Source organism: Neopsephotus bourkii, unplaced genomic scaffold (assembly GCF_033783945.1).
Source record: "Neopsephotus bourkii isolate Nb327-2 ecotype Australia unplaced genomic scaffold, CSIRO-AGI_Nbou_v1 NB_1572, whole genome shotgun sequence".
Taxonomy (NCBI): domain Eukaryota; kingdom Metazoa; phylum Chordata; class Aves; order Psittaciformes; family Psittacidae; genus Neopsephotus; species Neopsephotus bourkii.
In genome coordinates this window covers 1,215,123-1,235,884 of record NW_026902048.1, presented here as the reverse complement: position 1 = coordinate 1,235,884, position 20,762 = coordinate 1,215,123, and the positions used below count along the sequence as shown (strand labels likewise).

General features: G+C 40.9%; 2 protein-coding genes and 1 non-coding gene across 3 annotated transcripts in view; 1 reads left to right on the top strand and 2 right to left on the bottom strand.

Annotated features, from left to right (window-relative positions):
- Positions 1-745: 745 nt before the first annotated feature.
- TIPIN (TIMELESS interacting protein) lies at positions 746-7,637 on the bottom strand. The gene is made up of 8 exons (XM_061371165.1): positions 7,280-7,637; positions 6,649-6,807; positions 5,782-5,875; positions 4,760-4,835; positions 3,726-3,848; positions 3,215-3,278; positions 1,308-1,505; positions 746-927 (listed from the first exon to the last, which is right to left on the bottom strand). The coding sequence occupies exons 2-8, from the start codon at positions 6,776-6,778 to the stop codon at positions 761-763; spliced, it is 852 nt and encodes a 283-aa protein (XP_061227149.1). The 5' UTR covers positions 6,779-6,807; positions 7,280-7,637; the 3' UTR covers positions 746-760.
- On the bottom strand, positions 2,300-2,434 carry LOC133222045 (small Cajal body-specific RNA 14). The gene has a single exon (XR_009728166.1). It is a non-coding gene; the product is annotated as a small Cajal body-specific RNA 14 (non-coding RNA).
- Positions 7,638-12,635: 4,998 nt separating the features above from the next.
- Positions 12,636-20,762, top strand: part of MAP2K1 (mitogen-activated protein kinase kinase 1) — a 33,247-nt gene continuing 25,120 nt past the window's right edge. Inside the window, exon 1 of the mRNA XM_061371164.1 lies at positions 12,636-12,896. Coding sequence (XP_061227148.1) covers positions 12,817-12,896 — 80 coding nt within the window. The 5' untranslated portion in view covers positions 12,636-12,816. The remainder of the gene's footprint in view (positions 12,897-20,762) is intronic.

Sequence of the window (20,762 nt, the reverse complement as noted above, 5' to 3'; positions counted from 1 at the left end):
GTAACACCTGATGACATAAATTTATTTAATCTATTCTTGTCCTAATTCAGCTTCCATAAACTCTATTCCTTATGAACAACAGTCTCTCCTGTCCTGCTGGCGTGGGAAGGATCGGGGATTTACCTGCTCCTCTCATTCCACAGCAGGGAGAGGCTGTTGGGCAGGGAGAGAAACAAGACTTGTAAGAGGGGGATGAAACAGCCTCAAGGCAGAGAACATAATCAGCTGATCATAAATAACTAATAAGGTGAAAACCAAAGCATGTTCCCCTGAGGGATGGACTTATCTGTAAAGAGACATCGTGAGCACAAGGGTGGGGAAATGCAGAGGGCCTGTACTTGTGACAGCCTCATACAACAACTCCTGAAATGTAATAGCTTCTATTTTATAAGATAGAGATGCACATACTTGAAAAGTAACTTAAAAAAATCCAGGACCCCTGGTCTGCCACCACCCTACCTCCTACTGTAGACACACTCTGTTAAAATAACCACAACTTTAATAGAAACTTCACGCCTCAATATTCCCAGTTAATTCAGTTTGACATCAAGCATTAACAAAATGTAAAATAGGTCAAAGCCCCTCATTAACGTTCCCTTAAGGCTCCTGCAGGGAGGTGGGAAAAATGTTCTACAGGCAGATGAATGTGGTGTTGTCTGGTGCTCATCTGCAGCTGCAAGAGTCCAACTTTACGAAAGTCATAGTAAAAAGAGCCAGCAACTATAATGACAGCACTTAAAAAGAAAGCTAAGGAGAATGATTACTGCTTTTCACTGGCATAATCCAAATCTGTGTCTCCATCTTCAGCTTCTGTATCTCCGTCCACAGCAACCTTGAGTGCAGTAACTGGGGTGTCTTCAATATGGTCAGCAGGATCCTGAGCAACAGAGGTGTTAAACTCCTCTTCTGAGTAACTAGTGGAGAGCTCTGTTGGGAAAAATAAAAATCAACAAACCAAAACCAATTCCTTACCATGGAAGCCAACACTGCTCTGTTTAACTGCAGCTTCTAGCACCAAAGTCAGTGTCTGCAGGAAAGCCAACTCCAATTATGACCAGTAAGTTGAGTTTCACTTCATCAAAGACAAAGCCATCACAACTTGTCATGGCAACTAGGGCACGTAGTTCTGAACTAGCTTAGGAGGAGGGTAACTGCAGGAACACAGTTCAAATTTGAGAGTTCCACATTTTACTATAGACTAGAAAAATCAACCCATACCCTCTCCTTTAAACTCACTCAGCAACCAGCTGCATGAGCTGCTAAGGCTACAGACCTTAACGTCAACACATAAGTTCCAAGCTGGTTACCGTTGTGTTGTGACTGGCTGTGGCACTGCATCTTGGCCTGCCTGCGCTCCAAGGCCAGCTGCCTGTTCTTCTTGATTCGCTCCTGCTGCTCCTCTGTGAGAGTTGTAGCAGACACAGGATTGAGTTGTTCTGCATTTCCAGAGCTGGAACCTACATCTTCAGCTGCTGTATCCAGTCCATTGCTTTGCCCTTCGCCATCTGATAAAAAATGAGGGAAAAGTAGTAGAATTAACACTTTCACCCTAGAGAGATCTGCTCAGTATCTGTCAAGAGAACATATTCAAAGCATTTTTATGCTCTACACTTTAAAATTGCATTGACAACTGAAGACCATTCCGTATTTTACTTTTAATGGGCAATTTTCTGCCTAGGTCCACATACCGGATATTCAAAGTACAGGACAAATGCTTATCAGATATCCTAAACACACAACAATAAATGCCTGAGTTGACAGAGGCAGAGCTCTGAGTTAGCAGACATGAGCTGTGCCTGAAGGTTAAAAAGAGACAGTAAATGCAAGCAATCCCTATGGAAAGGCCACATGATTTTCCTTCTATCCCTACTACTAATAGGGCACTCTCCTTTAGGAAGTTGCAGGACTAGCTATTGGAATCACACAGAGGTTCAAACACAGCCATGGAGCAATCAGTTTTGAATTCAGTGTGCCACTATTATGTAATATTGACTCATTTGCCAACATTAAAACATGCAAAATGGAGGCAGTCCAACTCCTTCAGACAAACTTCACCACCAACATGAAGCAGAGCATTATCAAGAGCACCTAAGGCCCAGAATGTCTGTGCCTCTGCACCACTTTAAGCCTATGAATAGAGAAGATAGCTGACAACAAGCGTTTGGTTATTACTACTCTAGCTTGATTTTTTATTTCAAAACTGAAAGATACCTACTCAAGCTTTTGAACCAGACTGAGCAGTTGCAGCAGTACTCTCACTGACACAGTTAAGAACAGATCAGCACCATATTTAAGTACAAATGTATGGAACCATCGCACAGAAAATCTGATGACTCTACAGACTCTGTCGGCAGGAACCACTGGTGTTACTGTCTGTGGCTGCTCACGGCTGCATTCATTCCTGGCGAATGCAGCCAGCAGTGAAGCCAGCCACAGGTCCCCAACTCCCCAGAGGTTGTCCCTGCAGCTGAGAACACCTTTCCCAAGCACTGGCTGGTCTGAGAGCTGACATTCAGCTGAAGATACACTGGACAATGGTAGGTAATTGTTTCAGCATCAAAGTGTGAACTCCTCCAAATGACCTTAGGAACAAGTACTCAACTCTCTTATTTCTGCTAGTTAAGTTACTTTCAAGCTACCAAATTAACTCTGCTCCCTCTGTTTATTAAAAAAATCATTGTTTATTTCTATTCTTAAACCATCATCTGATTGGAAGAGACTCTGGAATTATCTACTTGGTAAGTGGACTTTGATACTGGAAGAAGACAGGCATTACACTGCCCACAATCTAAGTACTTTCCCTATACAGAACACTCACTGCAACAGTGTGTAGTATAAACAGTATAACGAGCCTTGATTTTGCAATAATAGGACTCAAGAGCTCTTCAGACTGCACACTTCTAAGAGTACAATAAAACCAGTGTGTTCACTTAGTAATTTCAGTTTGAGGATTTTTTGGAAGAGTATTCCTAACAATGCTGGTAATAATACCCATTTTCCATTTCCTTTCAGTAGATCACAGTATTTATAGTCATATATATATATATATAATTTTAGTCCAAGCACCAGTTCTGTTTTGCAATTTTGAGTTTTACAGAAGCTTGGTTATAAAATAGGGGACCACTCAACAATTTCTTCTACATTAAAAACTTATCATGATCATTAATTTCTTGTCAATAGGAGGGGAAGTAAATTTTAAGCACAACAGGCATACCTTTTTTATCTGCAAAGTCTTCATGTATAATAGGAAGATCAAGTCTAATCCGCTTTAGGCAGGTCTGCAAATGAGAGACTAAAATAGTGATATTTCATCTGTAACAAAATCTTTTATGCAACATTGCTCTGGTTTTAACACTACTCCCAATTTCTTTTTAACTCTGCAAAAAAATTCTCCTTTCATTACATCTCTGTAGAAACCTTCTTCTGCAGGTTCTAACATTAACAAAACCCCCAAACCAATCTGCTCCAGCACTCTTAAGCAAATTATTTGGCTAAAGATGTCCTGAAAAAGTCAAAGCCAATTCTCCAGAATTCAACTAAAGAAAGTTTAACTCTAAATGTAAATTTAAACACTGGGAAGAGGTATTTTTACAAAGAGAGACGTTAATCTCAATAACATTATACTCCTTAGTTAAATTTTCCTGTATTGCCTAACTGCTCTCCTAAACCTGCTTCTTAGACTATGCAGTACTGCATGAAGAGAAAACAACAGGAGCAACACTTACCTGAACTTCCTTTTTGTTTCCCAAAGACTCAACTCTGTCAATAAAATCCTCAAACTGCAGTTTTGGATATAGCCTATGAGCCCAGTGCTCCATGTGTTGCATGAGAGTCTTCAGGTCCTCTGCCTAGAGCATAGGAGATGACATCCAGCTAGTAAAAGCTAAGTCAGGAGACTGCAGAGGGAGACAGGACAGTAATGTCTCTGAAAGCATTAAGCATCTGCAGCTTGAAAGTCTCTCGAAAACTGAAGTGATACAAACGTGTGGGTAACCCTTCCTCCCACAGCCAAATCTGAAAGTGCAAATTCAAGATACAAGAAGAACAGCAGCAATCCAAGTTCAGGAAGAGCATTTAGATACTGCAAAACATCTGATAGCTTCTAAGAAGCTGGCCTTAAGACAGCCTAGGTCTGAACCCAGACTGAAAAGAACCCACAGGGACACAGCTGGTATTTATTCTGATGCTCAGAACACACAGAAAATGTACATCTAAAAGAAAAACAAGCTTTTATGTTTAAGTGTATTCAAGCCAATGAGACAGTCTGTAGAGAAAGTACTGCTTTCTCTTTGCTTAAGTGGTATGCCAAAATTTTTCAGCCTTAAAACCTTTGTGATAGAGGTGTCACAGCAGCACCCGAATAATTTCACTAACAAAGGAAACCGATCATGAAATGAGATATGTCCTGGTTTTGCCTGATACAGAGCTAAGTTTCTTCCTAGTTGTAAAGGTATTCCAGGCATAGTAGGCAGTCTTGTTAGCCTGCTGCAATTTCAAAACCCTACTGTGGGCAACAGAGTCACAGACATGATATTCTAGTTTTGGAGTAGAGGAAAACAGTTTTACAATCAAAATAGGGATATATTAAAACATTAATGTATGTTTGTGTTTCATTAAATTTGCAATTACAAACCCCATCAGGGTACATTCAAATACTGCTAAAAGCTGGCTAATCGGAGTGTAATATCAATTTTCTCCTGTCAGTTGGGCAGCAATCTATCAAATCCCAGGAACAAAACAAAAGCTCCTTATGTCTTACCTCATGCCCTTTACCCTTGAACTTTACATTGTCAAACACGTGTCTTAGGGCTGGAAGTCCTCTTTCCGAGATTAGCCTGGTAATAGCAAATGGGTGAAGTTATTTGAAATCTGTACTACTTCTAATTAACAAAAACAGTAACAAAGAAACAAAACCCCCTCAAATTCCTTTAAACAGCCTGAAGCTGCAGAGCTCTGTTTGAAAGATACATGGAATATTTAATAGATATAGAGAAAGATAATGGAATTAGAAGTCATGAAGAAAACACACAGAATAGGATAAAGACTATTGCAAGACCCAAGACCATCATTATCATTATTTAATTCACCATACATGTATGCACATATATGTACATACTTCAACTTCATACTCCAAGAAGCTTCTTGCTTTTGATGACATAGAAACAAAATTGAATGGTCAGGTCTAATAACTACACTGTCCAAGTGAAACTGCTTAGATGAGTGACCATCACCTTGTGGTATCACTGACTTCATCAGTGTATTTAAAATAGAAGAAATGGAAAGTTCAGATTCTTTCCATTGCTTATAAAGAATTTAAACCAGATTTAGTGGTAATAGCAGAGAAAATATTAAAATCCCTTATACAGAGTTTATCCAGCCTCTATGTAGGTCAGGTGTAAGTGTACTTTAGGTACTGTCTTACAGTCATCATTATACTGAGGTTTATTTTGATGCAGACTTTAATTAAATAAAGAAATCTATAATACTGTGTCTGAAAGAAAATAAAGAAGATCCAGCTGGAAGAGTCCTATGTATAAATAATAAATTATCTCTTCAAGTATTAGTCATGTACAAAGTCCCAAGAAAACTTCAAGAAAGACTATTAACAGCATTACACAGGTAGGCAAGGAATAAAAAGGTTAAGATACAGTGTACAAGAGGCATTTCCATCTCTAAGACTATTTGGCTATGACCAAGCAGGGAACACAGTAACCTTAATCATTTCCCCACAGCTATATAACAAATTCATCACAGAAAGGAGTATTTTGTAAAAACTATTACCTCTGGGCATCTAGTTTAGGCATTGGCCTTTTAACTACTTTCCGTACAGCTGCAGCAGACTCCTTTGCTTGTGACTGCTGGTTCCCATCTGGTTCTAACAAAGAAAACAACAAGCTTTAAGTATATAATGCAGTTGGCAGCAACTAGAATTCCATAATGTACATTTTAAGTTTCTACCCTATCAAAAAGGCAGGTCACAAGTATTCCACTGCAGGCACAGGACTCCAAAAGGACATTTGCATATTTCACACTGCTTTGCCCACCAAACAGACTGGAAATAAATCAGTCTCTTAAAATGTACTGAGGAATCCCCTTTTCTAGCAAAGTAAGCTCCTTTAAAGGGAAATTTCCTAATTTTAGATCTTTTAGACTGTCTATCTGACAAGAATATACTAACAGTAAATGTTGTTTCTAAGTGTTAATAAACAGAGAGTATCAACAAACATAATTTGAGAGGTGTGCCTCAAGATTTCCACTGATAATTCTGAAAGACATAAACCACGAGCAACATAGGCAGAGCAGGGATTAAGGCAAACATGTGTATCACTACTCCTTCTTAAATCCAAGTAATAAAAAAGAGAAGCAACAGGTCACACCTGCATAATTATCTACAAACATTTTGTCAGAAGAGCTTGAATTTTATAAGGATTCAATTGTGAACATATGTTCATGGAATCTATGAAAAGAAACTTTCCCCACAAGTTTGACAGCATAGAATCACTAACAATATAAAGCTGTGATTTGCTCTCGTATCTGCACAAGACAGTAAACTCAAGACAGTGAAGGATACCATCAGTAATACTGATTTCACAGCGTTTCATTGCCCATACTGCAAAATAAGGATCTTTAGGGGTCAGGGGTGCTCACCTCCATTAGCTTGAGCCCATTCAGCATCATCTCTTCCCGGAGAGGCAGGAGGTGGGAGAGGTGGGAACCTTTCATCTTCTGTATTTTCATAATCAGGAACATCAAACAAGTTGTTCTCCGAACGATCCATCACTGCCACAGGTAAGCTTTTCTTTCCTCCTACAGGAAATACCAAAAGCATTTAAAGAGAGAAGAAAAGGCTGCCATAGAAGCAAATAAACATCAATTACATACAGCTTTCACAGAAAAGAAATGCCAGCTAATAAAAAGTGACATACAAATTAAGCAGCAAATACCATGCAGATGGGTGATACAATCCAGCCTCCCTGGGCTGAATAAAATAAGGATTTGTGTTTCAAATCCTCAAAGTGACTTGGGAGTGGCAGGTACAGGCCACAGGCATAGAATAAAATGTATCGATTTCCAACCAAAGCACTTCTGAAAACAGCTTTTTGCCACTTACATCCCTGATAATCAAAGGCTACTGCAGGTGCGCAAGGGGATAATTCCTCTAATTTACAGTTCACACTCAGAAACAGAGTCTAGAGGCGAATTCCCCTTTCAAGGCTCCTCCAGCGAAGCTGATTCCAGAAACTTTTATCACATCGGGCGTATCATGACCCGGACTTACCACGGCTTCAGGAACGGCTCTTTAAGGTAAAGTTGTTTCTGAAGCAGCTTAATAACAAGGGAACACTGCAAGCAGCTCCGACTGCACTGACCTTCGACTGTGAGCTCTGTTCCTCCCTCCGGGCTGCGAGGCTCGCACGGAGGCTGAGGGAGTCCAAAGAAGACAGCACAGAAGGCCGCTGGGGCTGCAGGGCCAGACTTCCACGGCTACAGCCCACCGGGCGCCAAGGAGGCCGCGCTCCCCTCACACCGCTACAGCCATCCTGAGGCGCGCAGGACGTGAGGTGACGGCTCTCCTGCTCCCACCGGTGGGAAGTGAGATGAAGAAGGAAGGCAGGTCTGTGTACACCAGGGTGAGCGGTGCTAAAAGGTGCTCCGCGCCTCTCCTACCCCGATGGACGCCGGCTCCAGTCGAGCAGCGCGCCCGGGACGTGCCGCGATAATCGCGCCTCTCGCGAGTGCCGGAACGGGCCGGCTGAGGGGAGCGGTCACCCGGCGGCGGCTGCGTGACAGGGCGCATGCGCGGCAGGGAGGCGGTGCCCGTTTTGGCGCCAAAAGCCGGCGGGAGGAGAGGGGAGGGTGAAGGTGTGGCTGAGGCGGTCTCTGAGGCGGTTCTTGGGGTGCCCCCTCCTCTGGCGGGAGTGACCGGGGATGGCGGTGTGATTGCGAGGTTGTGAGGCTCCGCGAGCAATCAGGTCCAGGAATGTTGCTTGAAACAGTGGACGTTGAACCCTTCCGCGCTTCTGTGTCTCTGAGGGAAGGGCTTCCAGGGCAAGTAACAATCCCAAGCTTTTCTCCATACAGGTATTAGCTACAGCCTGCTGGTGGTTTGAAGCTAAGTAGTTTGCAATTGTGTGTAATAAATATACCAAGCCGTCTTCATATTTGGCAGCTGTGCACATAAAATGCCATTTAAAGGGGTTGAACTGCAGAAATGAGGAGAGGCTCCAAGTTCTGCCTCCTGTTCTGATGCACCTGGAAAGTTCAGTGTAGTTTTACAGGTCAGTCCATGGGTGTATATCTGACTTAAATAACAGGTTCTTCCTTTAAATAAAGTGAGAGAAAGTAATACTATATTAATACATTGAAGGAATTGGCTTTCCCTTATTTCTCTATAAATTCATATTTGACATATGCTATTTCTGATAATTTAACGTATTCTTTTCAGTATGACAAAATCAATTCTTGTTACTTTCCAGATTAAATAAAAAATAATCTTCTAGTCGGAATTATATTAACACTTAATGTTTAAAATGTGCATTCCCAAATGCAGCAACATCTTTTTTAGCCCAGGATACATAAAATACAGGGAGAACATGCTGATAGATTCGTTGGTACTGAATCCATTTATCTTTTTAGGTATGTCCAATTTCTTCAATTGACTGAGGCACATGAAGTATTAAAGAAATACAAAGATATAGTAATAATAATAGATCTAATACTGCTAATTTCCATCTTAAAACACTAAAGTTTTGTCATATAAAATTACTGAAAATCAAATGTCAATATGGTGAGCTGTTTGCTTTGGAAGTAACTTACTCTTTATATTAACTGAACCCGTTACAAAAAAATTAATTAGGTGTTTGGTGTAGCCTAACTATCTGATTCATAACTGTTAGTGTGATACATCTTTTCATGTCAATATTTTCTTTAATATATAATGGTGGGGGGGAGGTTATATGTGAAGTAATTGGATTTTAATACTTGGCTAATGTCAGCTGAACTGATTAGAGGCTCAAGACTTCCAAATCCCTGTAAGTCCCTGCATATTTTCTGCAAAATCAGTGTTAAATTAACAGAAGTGCATAGCAGGGATCTGTGAGAGCAAAGGCAGGGAGAAGGGAGCATGAATTCGTGTGGCTGGACGGTCTCCATATACTCAAGCCTGCATAAGCAGACTTCTGTCCTGTTGTGTTTTGCCTTTGCTAGAACAAAGAGATAACAGACAGGAAAGAAGTGCTGGAAAGGTATAAAACCCCCTATACAAGTGTTAAAGCAGGCCACTTGCAATCTCTGCAGAGGGGTACGGTGTTATAAAACCTACCATATTTAGGCAGCTTTGATTAATCAATATTTTTGCAGAGTGTTTAATTAGAGACCAGACTTGATGACCTGGGTGGTTCTTTCCAGTCCTCTGTTCCTAATTAAATGAAAAGCATACGCTGGCAGGCATTGATTATTGGGTTTTTTTCCTCAGGAAATGAATAACCAGCCACATGCTGATAAAATAATAAGTCAGGGGAAAATAGAAACCAAACCTAGCTTGCTTCTATTCTAGAAAATGCTTCTGGCTTCCAGGTTCGATGAAATGGAAATATTAATACTTGTTTCTCTGTTGAATAGTGTCACTTCATTAGAAAAACTGCAGAAAATGAGCACCTTATTTTGTATTTCAGTCTTGTTTCCTGTCTTTTGTTAAATACATAGCAAAGAAAATCTGTTAAGTGAATAATTGGCTACTTCTACATTTGAAGGGTTTTACTCCAATGGGAGCAGCACTTGTCTGCAAAAACTCTCTAAATATTGTGCTGGCAGATCTGTTCTTGCAATGAACCCTCTGCAAATCCGGTACCATGGTCACTGTGTTAGGGGGAGATCACATCTCATGGCTTGAAAAAACTTCAGCTATTTGTGATTTATACCTTGATAACTTAATCTAAGTTTTATATTCTACAGTCATCTTCAACGTTAATTTCTAAGCTTTTAGTATATTACTAAACTTTTACGACTGTGTTCTTATCGACAGTGTTCTTTTCAGTCCTGGCTTCTTGAGGAAAACAGAGTGTTCAAGACAGGTTGTGATCTTTGAAAAGCTGTTTGAAAGCCAGTCTGTCAGCCCTCTTCTAATAATTTTTGATCCTGTTGGCCAATTCCAATCAAATTCGAATCAGGCTCCTTAAATTCCATTGCTTATGGGACTAATTATTTACTTCAATTGCTTTGCTAACCACTAAATAGATTACGAAACATTAAATCTCACAACCAAAGCGTATGTTTTGGCAGCAAATAAGCAGCTTTATGTGGCAATCGAGTTTTAAAAGTTGGGTTGATTAAGTGATGCATTAATCTATACAATAATTAGATTGTAACTGTGTTTCTTGTATATGTATCCTGTTTCTTGCATGTTTTCTTTTCATGCAAGAAACTAGACAAGATTCAAGCTTCCATGAGGGAAAAAAGAGGTAATGATGACAAGCTTCTTTGCTGCATTTCTATTTACAGAGACATTAGGTGTATTTTTCCAAGCATTGGTGGAATCAGTAAGTCAGAAAGTCTCCCTGCTCACAAGTCTTTCACAGGTATTACACTACCTTATATTTTTTACCTTCACCTTTTTCTCTGTAATCCACCCTCAGAAACACCCATTTGTAAAGCAAAACGCAGCTCCTTCCACAGAGAATATCCAAATTCCCAAAACATGTATTTTAATTTTTTTGGTGGGTTCCAGAAGTCAAGTAGTATTTTAAATCAAAGTAGTCATTAATCATAGAATCACAGACTGCTTTGGTTTGGAAGGGACCTTAAAGACCATCCAGTTCCTACCCCCTGCCGTGACCTTATTTCTATATTCAGCCAATTCAAACTATCTTTGATTTCGTGCTGCAGGAAAAAGGGACTCTAAAAGCGATGGGTGAATTCAGCAATTGTCCAAGATTCCCCAGTACTGAGTTTGCAGTGCAAGCATGAAGTGCTCCAGAGGAGGGAGCTCTCTCTTAATCCTGGGGTTGGAAGGAGGGAGCCTGTCTTTGACAGGAAAACTGGGAAAATAGTAATTGAATCTTTTCCACTTTATAACTAGGTAAATGTTAGGAACGATACAGCGTTTTCATGGAACATAAAGGGGACTTTTTTATAATTTCAGTTGCTATAAAATCATTAATTAAATTAAAAAGGGTAGATTTAGATTAGATAGAAGTTGTTACCTGGAAGCATGGTGATAATAACACATATATTGTAAATACTTCATATAAAAACCCACTCTGAATTCCATGGTGGGGTTCTCCTGTGGTTTGCAAAAGTAATGTAATATTTTAAATCAAAGTAGTTATTAATCATAGAATCCCAGACTGGTTTGTGTTGGAAGGGACCTTAAAGCTCATGTACTTCCGAACAGGTTGCTCAAAGCCCCGTTCAACCTGGCCTTGAGCACTGCCAGGGATGGGGCAGCCACAGCTTCTCTGGGCACCCTGTGCCAGGGCCTCAGCACCCTCACAGGGAAGAACTTCTTCCTCAGATCTCATCTCCATCTCCTCTCTGTCATTTAATTAATGCACTCTGCAGCAGATTTTCTGTCTGAAAAATGAGTACTTTATAGCTGGGTGGGAGCAAGTTGGTGTTTAAGCCTCAACACGGGAGCTTTTATCAGCAGCAAGAGGTGGCTTTTGTTATCTGAAAGCTTAACCTCATGTTTATGTTGGTGGTTTTCTCCCCAGAATTAACCTGTTTAAACAAGGTGCTGTTCTTCCTGTGGTGTGGGCTCACAGCTTCATTCTCGAATTGTTCAGGTCTTCTACGTCCAACCTTAAAGCTGCTAAAGAAGCATCAAGAACAATCCCCAGAGACAGTGCTGATTCTTTATTTTGTAAATCATACTTCCTCACTCATACATTCCTCCTTTTGTACTCCACAACACGAGAGAGAGCTCCTGGAAAATGAAATCTTCTTGGTTATGTTTTCAGGTTCACTACAACAATTACAAAAACCTAGAAAGCTCCCCAAACCGTAGTGATTGAAGTCAATACTTCTCAGAAAGGTACTCAGAAAAATGTCATCACACTGATGTGTTGATGTGACACAAACTGGCCCTTCCCAATAGTGTTTTATCACCAGCAGCTGATTTAATTTTCAGACTCATTTTTACTGTTTATTCTATGACTGTAATCGTCAAGTTTCCGTTTTTAAATCAGGCATTTACTTCGGGAAGGATTTAGCAGCCGTCAGTCGCCCGGCTGAGGCTGATGTTTTAATTATAACCACAGCACCTCCCACACCGGGCTGCGTTGATGGTGGCACACGGGGGACATCAACAAACGCTCCACAACCCCCCGGCGTCACACCCAAACAACTTTAAGATGAAGCCATGCACCGGAGGGAGCCGGTACCGATCCCCACCGTTACGGGCACCGCACAGTGTGGGCACGACTTCAGCGCGGCTTCTTCTTCCTCAAGGCGCATGCGTCTGCTCCCCACGGCTGCGCGCCGGGAGGGCCGACTGGTGTGCGCAGGCGCAGTGCGGCAGAAGAGCGCATCTTGAGCCCGGGCACCGCTCCCGTCGGGAGTTGTCGGAGGGAGCTCGGTGCTGCTCGGCTCCGTGGGGGGAGGCCGGCGTTGGGCGGGCGGATTGTCGGCGGCTGACGGCGGCACACGGCGGCACCGCCACCACAGGCACCTGCCTGCTGAGGAGGTTGCCCGCCCGCCGTGGCACCGGCGGCGAGGGGACTCCTCAACTTCGCTCCACCGCAGGAAGTCCCTCGGACCTGGCCGAAGTGGGGCCAGGACTGCTCCGTCCGTTACCCTCCGCGCCGTCTGGGGGCGAAAATGCCGAAGAAGAAGCCTGGGCCGATTCAGCTCAACCCCGCTCCGGATGGATCTGCCGTCAACGGGACCAGCTCTGCAGAGTGAGTGAAAGAGGGTAGCCGGGGCTCCGGGGGGGGTTGGGGCTGAGGTGACGGGCGCGGCCGGGCCGGCGGCTCCCATCCCATTGCCCTTAGTGGGGCGGTGGACTCCGCTGGAGCGGCACCGGGCCCGGTTAGTTCGGCTTTTCTTTCAGCCTCTGTGCTTCGAGTCGGCACGGCCTTGGCTGCTAGGAGAGTCAGAACTATCGATGCCGGGGGTGCATGGTCCCTCCCGTGGTAGCTACTGGGGGTCTCCTCACCGTGATCGGTGAGTGGTGTCTTCGGCAACAGACAGATTTCTGTTAGCTGGGCAAGATAAATAACCTGGAGAAAAAATAGAGGAAAACTTGTTTAACTCTCTTTTCGTAGTCCGTAATGGTATCTGCTGTTTTCTCAGGTTATATAATTACCTACTAAGTGCCAAATTATACGTTTCCAATAGAATGTTCCATAAATGCGTATGTGGGAGAAGTTCTGTTGCAAAGCACAGGTCTGTAGAAAAGGTATTCTACTTTTGTTTAGGGTTCTTTTTTTTTGCTTGTTTGTTTTCTTCCTCTCGTCCTTGGCTTCAAACCAAGCTGCTGCTAGTTTCAGTAAATCTGTTTTTCAGTAATTGCCAATGTTATGGCAGGTACCTCAATGAGTGTGTTTGGAGAAGATGCTTCTGAGCTTTCCTGCGTGTGATACAAACATTACACCGTGTACGTGTGTGGAAAGTTGATTGTGGGTATGCTTATGGAAGAAAAAAAAGACTGAACACTGGGTAGTTACGTGTTGTTACGAAGCCTGTGTTGAGCTTGTGGATGTGGGTGAGCATCGTGACTTCAGTTACGCAGATGTAGCGCCAGCACCCTGAAGTAATGAAGTGTTATAAAAGATTTCTCTTTGAGGTTAACAGGTCTGTGTTCACCACTTAATATTTAGATTAAGGTCATTGGCGAGCTCTTAACTGAGCCCTGAAATAAAGCTGTGTCTTGGAAGAACGGATTCCTGGCCCTGTATGGTCAGTTCAGTCTTCTCTTGGATATGTGAATTGAGCTCCGATATGCTTGTGTGCCACCCTGACAGAGAGTACGTCAGAAAATTGCAGGGAGACACGCGAGTCTTGGGCTTTAAAGTGCTCTGCATGGATCATTGTTGCCACGTTTTCAGACAGGCTCAGATCTCATTTAACCACCCTAGCATCTTAAAAAGAAATCAGCATCTAGCAGCTCCAGCTGTGACACTTCTAGCAAACTCTTTTGATGATTAACTGAGAGATAAGCTGTTTGAAAACTGTTCTTTGGCAGGAGTTACTGATTGTATCTAAGCATTGTGATCTGAATATTATGCAGTTTTTGTTCTGGATTGGTAGGGGGCAAATACTGTTTCTGTATTTGCCTGTATTGCACTTTTCAGTTAATTTTCTTCAAGTTAGTTGGTGATACATTGACTTATTCCTTGGGGATCCCTATTGCTTGTTAGCCTTGTTTTATGGAATAAATCTGATACCTATCACTTGCTGGTTTTAGTACCTAAAGTTAATCACCAAACATGTAATATATTAAATATTGTACCACCTCATTCAAGAAATGTCATTAATTTTGAATTACTTTTGCATGTCTGGTACTCATCTGCTTGTTGGAAACCTTTGGAGACTCATGGGAGTGTTGAATCTTGTTTACACTGGGGAGCTATCTTGCTTAAGTTTTCTGGTTTGTATGTTGATTTATTTGGTATGTGACTTCTGCTCTTTGTCATATATAGAATCATAAAATAGTTAGGGTTGGAAAGGACCTTAAGATTATCCAGTTCCATCCCCCATATATATAGAAGACCTTACAACCAGGTTTTGCCAGGCTTAGAGATCTGTCAAGTATTTTTAAAAGCAGTAGCTTAGTGAAAGTAAATCCAGCAACCTGTTGTCCTATAAACAGCCAGAATTAATTAATCATGGAAATATCCCCTCATCCTGCTTATACTAAATCCTCATTGTGAAAGTTTTCAAACAGCAAAGTATAGTTGCATCAGAATTTGGAAATGTTTTTGGAATGAAATTAAAAAAACTTTTGTGTTTTTCCTTCATTTGTAAGATTGGTTGGTTTTTTTCCTCTCCTGTTCTGTGCTTCCCCCCCACCTTTGGTTACTGCTTGAGATCAGCAGCAGAGGTGTTTGTCGGCCTGTATGCATTGTCAGGCATTTCAAGTATGCTGTGCATCTGTGAGCTACCATATTAACACTTTCTGAAGCTCTGCTCCTGGTATAATGGAATTTTGGCCATGTGAGTCTCCAGTTACTTATTTGCTTTCACCATATACAAATCTGTCACTTTGCAAATAATCTCAGATGCTTCCCTGTTCTTTTTCAGAGAAGAGGACCTCTTGATAGAGAATGAAAAGAGCTCAAATTATTCAGCTAAAGTGAAATGAAGATTCAGAGTGAGGGGATATGATTGCTGTCTGTAAATGCATGGAGGACCTAAATATCCAGAAGGAAGGAAGTTATTTAGGCCTATAGGCAATGCTGGCACAAAATCAAACAGATATTTATTGGCCATCAGTAATTGGATGTTGGAATCTAGAAAATGTCAGAGATGGAAGGTTCTGCAACATATTATGATGGGTATTTGACTCCCAGAATGTCCTGCTGGTTTTAAAATATTGAAGCTTAATACTTCTAGGAATGACTACATGTGATACTTGGACTTCCTGGCAGAAAGGAAGGGGAAAGAAAGGAAATGAAAGAAGGGGCTGGATGAGTCAGGATGTCCTGGTTTCCGTTTTATCTTGTCCTCTGTCTTCATCCTTATTTGGTGATGGGAACTCATTGACTAGAGTAAGTAAAAGCTTATAGCATGAGGTGTAGGGCTTGAAGTATGCAGATGAGGTCTGGTTCTTACTTGCATTACTTCCTTTTTTTTTTTTTCCTTTTGTTTTTTTACCTTTCTGATTTTTTCCTTTCCCCTGTCCAGGTAGTGTTAAGGAGAGTTAGGGTACTTGCAATTTAAATATATTTATCCTGTCTGTTTTAATGACAATTTCAAAATGTTTTTCTCTGACAGGAGTTTTTATTTGTAGTGATTACTTTAATTACTTGTGCAGGATGCTGTGGTTCTCTCTAGGGCCTTCCAAATTCCCAGCTACCCCGCTGGACAATAGACACAACCTACTACAAGATTTTTCCTAAGCTTCACTTCTGCTTTTGACACTTCCTGCTGAGAAGTGGTTGTGCAGGGAGAGTGGAACCTGTGTTGCTGTTCTTGAGCTTTGTGTTGCTTCAGATCATCAGAATGAAACCAAGATGACACTGGCCAGTTGCAGGTTTAGTTATATTCTGGTACTTTTGGAGCTGCACAGTTACACTTATGCAACGATTTTGCAGAGAAAACAGGGTGAAAAACAAACAGACCTGGAAGAAAATGTTAAAGCAGTACTTCTCTTCTGGCTGACCATGCTGGGGTAGGTACTGTCTTAGGACCTGAAACAAGAACAAAATTTTCCCTTTCTGTTACTTTCAGACTTCTGACTCCCTATCCCTTTGAATGTCTTACAGTCATTACTCTCTAAATCCAAACTAGACCTAGAACATGAAGTAGAAGCTCTGCAAAGGAGGGTGGGTTTCAAAATAATGCCACTTTGTTTGTTACAGTAAGGGGTTTGTTCACATGAAAAGAAGGTTGCTTCATGTAATTTTCTAATTGCATCTTTACAGAAAAGCAGAGGGAAGGATCATATTTATGAGGAAGTTACTTTGATATAAAATGCTGGTGAAGATAAAGGGTAACTAGTTTTATAGCTTGCTGTACATAGCAGTTACATAGATATTAAATGAGATCACAGTGCTTGATATTTTAAATTAAAAACAAATTGTTATATACAATTGTTATATAAAGATTTTTGAGATGACACAAAATACACCTATAGTTACAGATTTCTATGTTACAGCCCCATAATATATTTCAAGGAAAAATCAGTGCTTGCATTCCTCAAAACCTATTATGTATAGGCGAAATTACATAGTGAGCTTTGAAGTGAACTGGTCTCAGGGAAGTGCATTAAAATTTATTAGTTAAAATGCCCATGTCCAAAAGTATATGTACAGGAAAATTGATTAAACCTGCGCCTTGAGATCCTACATTATGTTTAATGAAACAGAATGTCTTGGCATATAATGAAGCCTGTATTCAGAGCCTGTTTTAAAAGTGCTTACTAGAAAAAATGAAATAAATAGTCAATACATTTTGTCCCAGAGCACAACAATCCGATGAGCATTATAATTAGTTTAGTTGTCTCTCGTGGAAGAATTACTGCTGCAGTTACCAATATGCGTTAATGGTTGTCACTGCTTCAGACTTCTGATTACAGAAGAGACTTTCTGATTGCTTTTTTCTGTACATCAGTTATGTTTGGGTTTGTCTACAAACTAACTTCTCTAAAGGCTTACTCTACTTTCACTGAGTAAAGGCAACTTCCCTGTCTCTGGTATTGGAACTTGAACCTTCCAGAAGAACTTGGGACCTAGATTAAATACAAAAATGGAAACAGTGTTTTTTAAATTAAGTGCCACTGACTGTGTGTTGTCTAAGTGTTGACATTGCAGAGGTGGTTGGGGCTCAAATGTCTTACAGTCATCTGTTTAAAGAATTCCAAAATACACAAACTGTGTATGTGTTTTAGCAACAACTGGTATCTCCCAAATCAAGCTTAACGTGCAATCTCTGTACTGGGAAGACAGGGACAAGCACATCTCAGATGTGATATAGCTGTAATACAATGTAAAATGAGCAAGGTAGGATTATATTCTTGGTCGGGAGGACTAAGGACAGCATGACAGATGAATTCTGGCTTGTGTTAAATTAGATGGAAATGTAAACACAAAAGTAGACAATGGAATTTGCATCTTCCTTTAATACGCTGTAAACAGACGGGTCTTGGAGAGGAATTCGAGGTGGTAAAGACTCATGGCCATGATCTTCTTAGGAAGCATATTGTTTTCTTAAGGGCATGGTATGATAGGAAGTCCAGAGATGATGGTGAATGGAAACAGGTCATCAGGCATGATGCTGATGCCACTGGTGGTGCTTAGCCCAGTCCTGAGCAGTTCTGGCTTTTTTCTTTCTTTATTTTGATTACAGCACTTGTGTGCCTTAGAACCGTTCAGACCAGAGAGGAGTATTGTAGAAATGGGTGACTGGCAAGTTCCAGTCACAGGTTAAGAGCTGCAGTTGTAATTTGCCAACTTTCTCATATTGTTTCTGCTTGGACTGGTTTTTATTCTGTTTAAATTGCATTTAAAGAAGCCTGTGAAGAGCTGGATGACCTCAAAGTACAACTGCCTGTACTTGATAGTCAAAGAAGGACTTGGAAATTATGCAAAAATGGTTTGAACTCCACCTTATATTACAGTTTGGAAAATAAATAGTTGCTTCTTTACTCTGCATCTTGCAATTTTAATGTTTTCAGTATCTTTCTCAAGGAAGCTTCACTTTGGGGTTTGTAGGAGTAAAAAGGCAGATTATCTCCCATCATCTGTAGTGTGGGTTGTGTTTTGGGGTTTTTTTTTCCTTGTTTTTAAGTTTGTACTGTAAAATGGAGTGGGGGTGAACAGCATAACCAGTGGGCTGTTTCCCAGCAGACCTTCCAAGAGGATTTGTTCTTTGTGGAATAATTTCTTTTGGTCAGTTTTCTAGGATGTGAGTTTAGGAGAAATGGAAGGAAGATTTTCAGAGCTTCTTGCTTTAATGCATGCTGGGTCACTTCTGAATCTGTTCTGGAGGGGTTTTTCCATTGTTTTTAAAACCACAAAGTCTCTGAGGAGGGCCAAGCCCCTCTGTGGAATTTGTTTGACTTCAGGGGAGCTCTGCACCCTTGTGTAGTGTTCTGGAAGATTAGGTCTTGGAATTTTATGACTGACCTGGCCAGATTGCAGCTGCATTGAATACGAATGTGGAATTACTGCAAGCTTGTAAATAGTCTTAAGAAATTCCAAAACAAAATTTTCCAGTTTTGGATTAAAACATATTCAGAGCATTCTCTTTAAATGTGCATGGGTCTGGCATAGTCTTTCATTGGATTACAAATAGCATTTTAATAATTCTTAGAAGCTAATAGAACATGTGATCTGTTATAGTGGTGGAAAATAACTTCTTACTTAGTACTTACATTGTTTCTGGATGTTTGTGCTGAAAAGATTTACAATTAAGTGTATACAAGTAGTACAGAATTTAACACAAGTGGCAAAGTGACCTGTGCTGTTTTTTCTTGATAGGCAGCTTTTACTTGACATTTACGGATGTAGGAGAGATTTTAAGATACTTAATACCAAGATAACAGTAAATACCACATCTTGTGATGTTCTTATGCTTGTATTTATGTGTAATGACAGCAACGCAGGCATATGTATTGCAAAAAGCCTAAATCAGTTTTGGAGATTTAAATAAAAACAGGGTGTAAAAAAACAAGTGTATTTGTGTTCCAGTGAGATGAAAGCTGAGGGAAGTGCAGGCTGTCATATGGATACAGCCACTTCTCCTTTTCTGTCCTTTACAGCACTGGTGCTGCAGGTAGAGTTACAAAGGTGTGATTTCACAAGTAAGCATCTGAAGATGCTGCTTTTTCTCAAGTCCTCTCCTTTTGTTGCTGTGCCCATGTCTCCCTGATGCTTTTCTTGTATCCACTCTTTCAGAGGGTCAGATGTGTGTGCTGATCTGACTGAGAATTTACCTACCAAAGAAGCCCAGATTCTGTCCTCACACTCACAGCAGCATTGATGGAGCCACATGATGAGCTAAATCAAGAAAATAATCTGGCTGAAAACTTGCAGTATTTAATTTAAATGGATTATCTGAATTGGTTACTTAGGAATGAATAGGTAGGAACAAAACAGGGCAGAGCCACCTGCTTTGGGAAGAACCCAATGACAGTACACTCGGAGTCCAAGACGTACCACTGAGATGCTGAAATTCAGTAATTATTACAGTTTGAGCAGCACATCTTTTAGTCGAGTGGTCTCAGGTCTCTCTCTCAAGAGGAACACATTACCGTGTTACCTAGAATACCTTCCAGGTTATCTGCACCAAATAAGGCTTAAAAAGAGACTGAAAGGGACTAGGTAAACCACATATATAGTGTCATTATTTATTTGGTATAACGGTGCTACTGGGTCTTTGCTTTAGCAGTAGCTTAAAAACACCCAACATGAAAGCTGTGGGGAATTTACAAGAGACATAAAATACATCAGCCCATCATTTGAGTGAATACAGAGAAAATATTTTAATGTATACAGGAAAAATGGGGAAGGAATTTTGTTTTATGTGTGGAACCTAGATGTTCGCTTTAAATGATTCAGTTTGAAATGTTCCAGTAAGAAGGCTTTTCCCCCACATTGCCTGTGTTACCCTTTTTACAGCTGCATTTGTTCTCCCATCATTGCCCTGGGGATTGACTGAGCTTTATGAAGTGTATAGATTCTACTGCCAGAACACACAAATGTCTCTTTGAGGAAGCAGCATCAGTTTCCAGCTTGCTGAATTTTTGGGGAGCAGGTTTTTTCTTCCAAAGTCTTTTAAATTTATGCATTTTAAAGGAAGCAATGCATTTTATTTTATTTTCTTTTGTGAAGACTTAGGATGTGTTGCTATTAATTAGGAATTGGCTGGTTTCTGATCTGCTCTATGTTCAATGTTACTTAAGCAAAATCTTGGTTATACATTGGAAGGAATGAGCACAGCATTGTGCCAGTTAGTGCCCAGAGGAATTGAACAGCTAGGAAAAGACTAATTCACTGCTTGGTGGCTCTCTGCAAACATCTGTTGAGAAGCTGTTGTCATCCTGAGTCTTTTCTGGAGAGGAGAGTGAATTCCAGCACAACTTCTGCTTACTGACAGCTGGG

Excerpts from the sequence above, each read along its gene's own strand:
- TIPIN (XM_061371165.1), bottom strand. The coding sequence starts at position 6,778 with ATGGATCGTTCGGAGAACAACTTGTTTGATGTTCCTGATTATGAAAAT. Across the intron at positions 4,836-5,781 it reads CCTAAACTAGATGCCCAGAG|GCTAATCTCGGAAAGAGGAC; the intron begins GTAATAGTTTTT and ends TGCTATTACCAG. Across the intron at positions 3,849-4,759 it reads TCAAGGGTAAAGGGCATGAG|GCAGAGGACCTGAAGACTCT; the intron begins GTAAGACATAAG and ends CCTATGCTCTAG.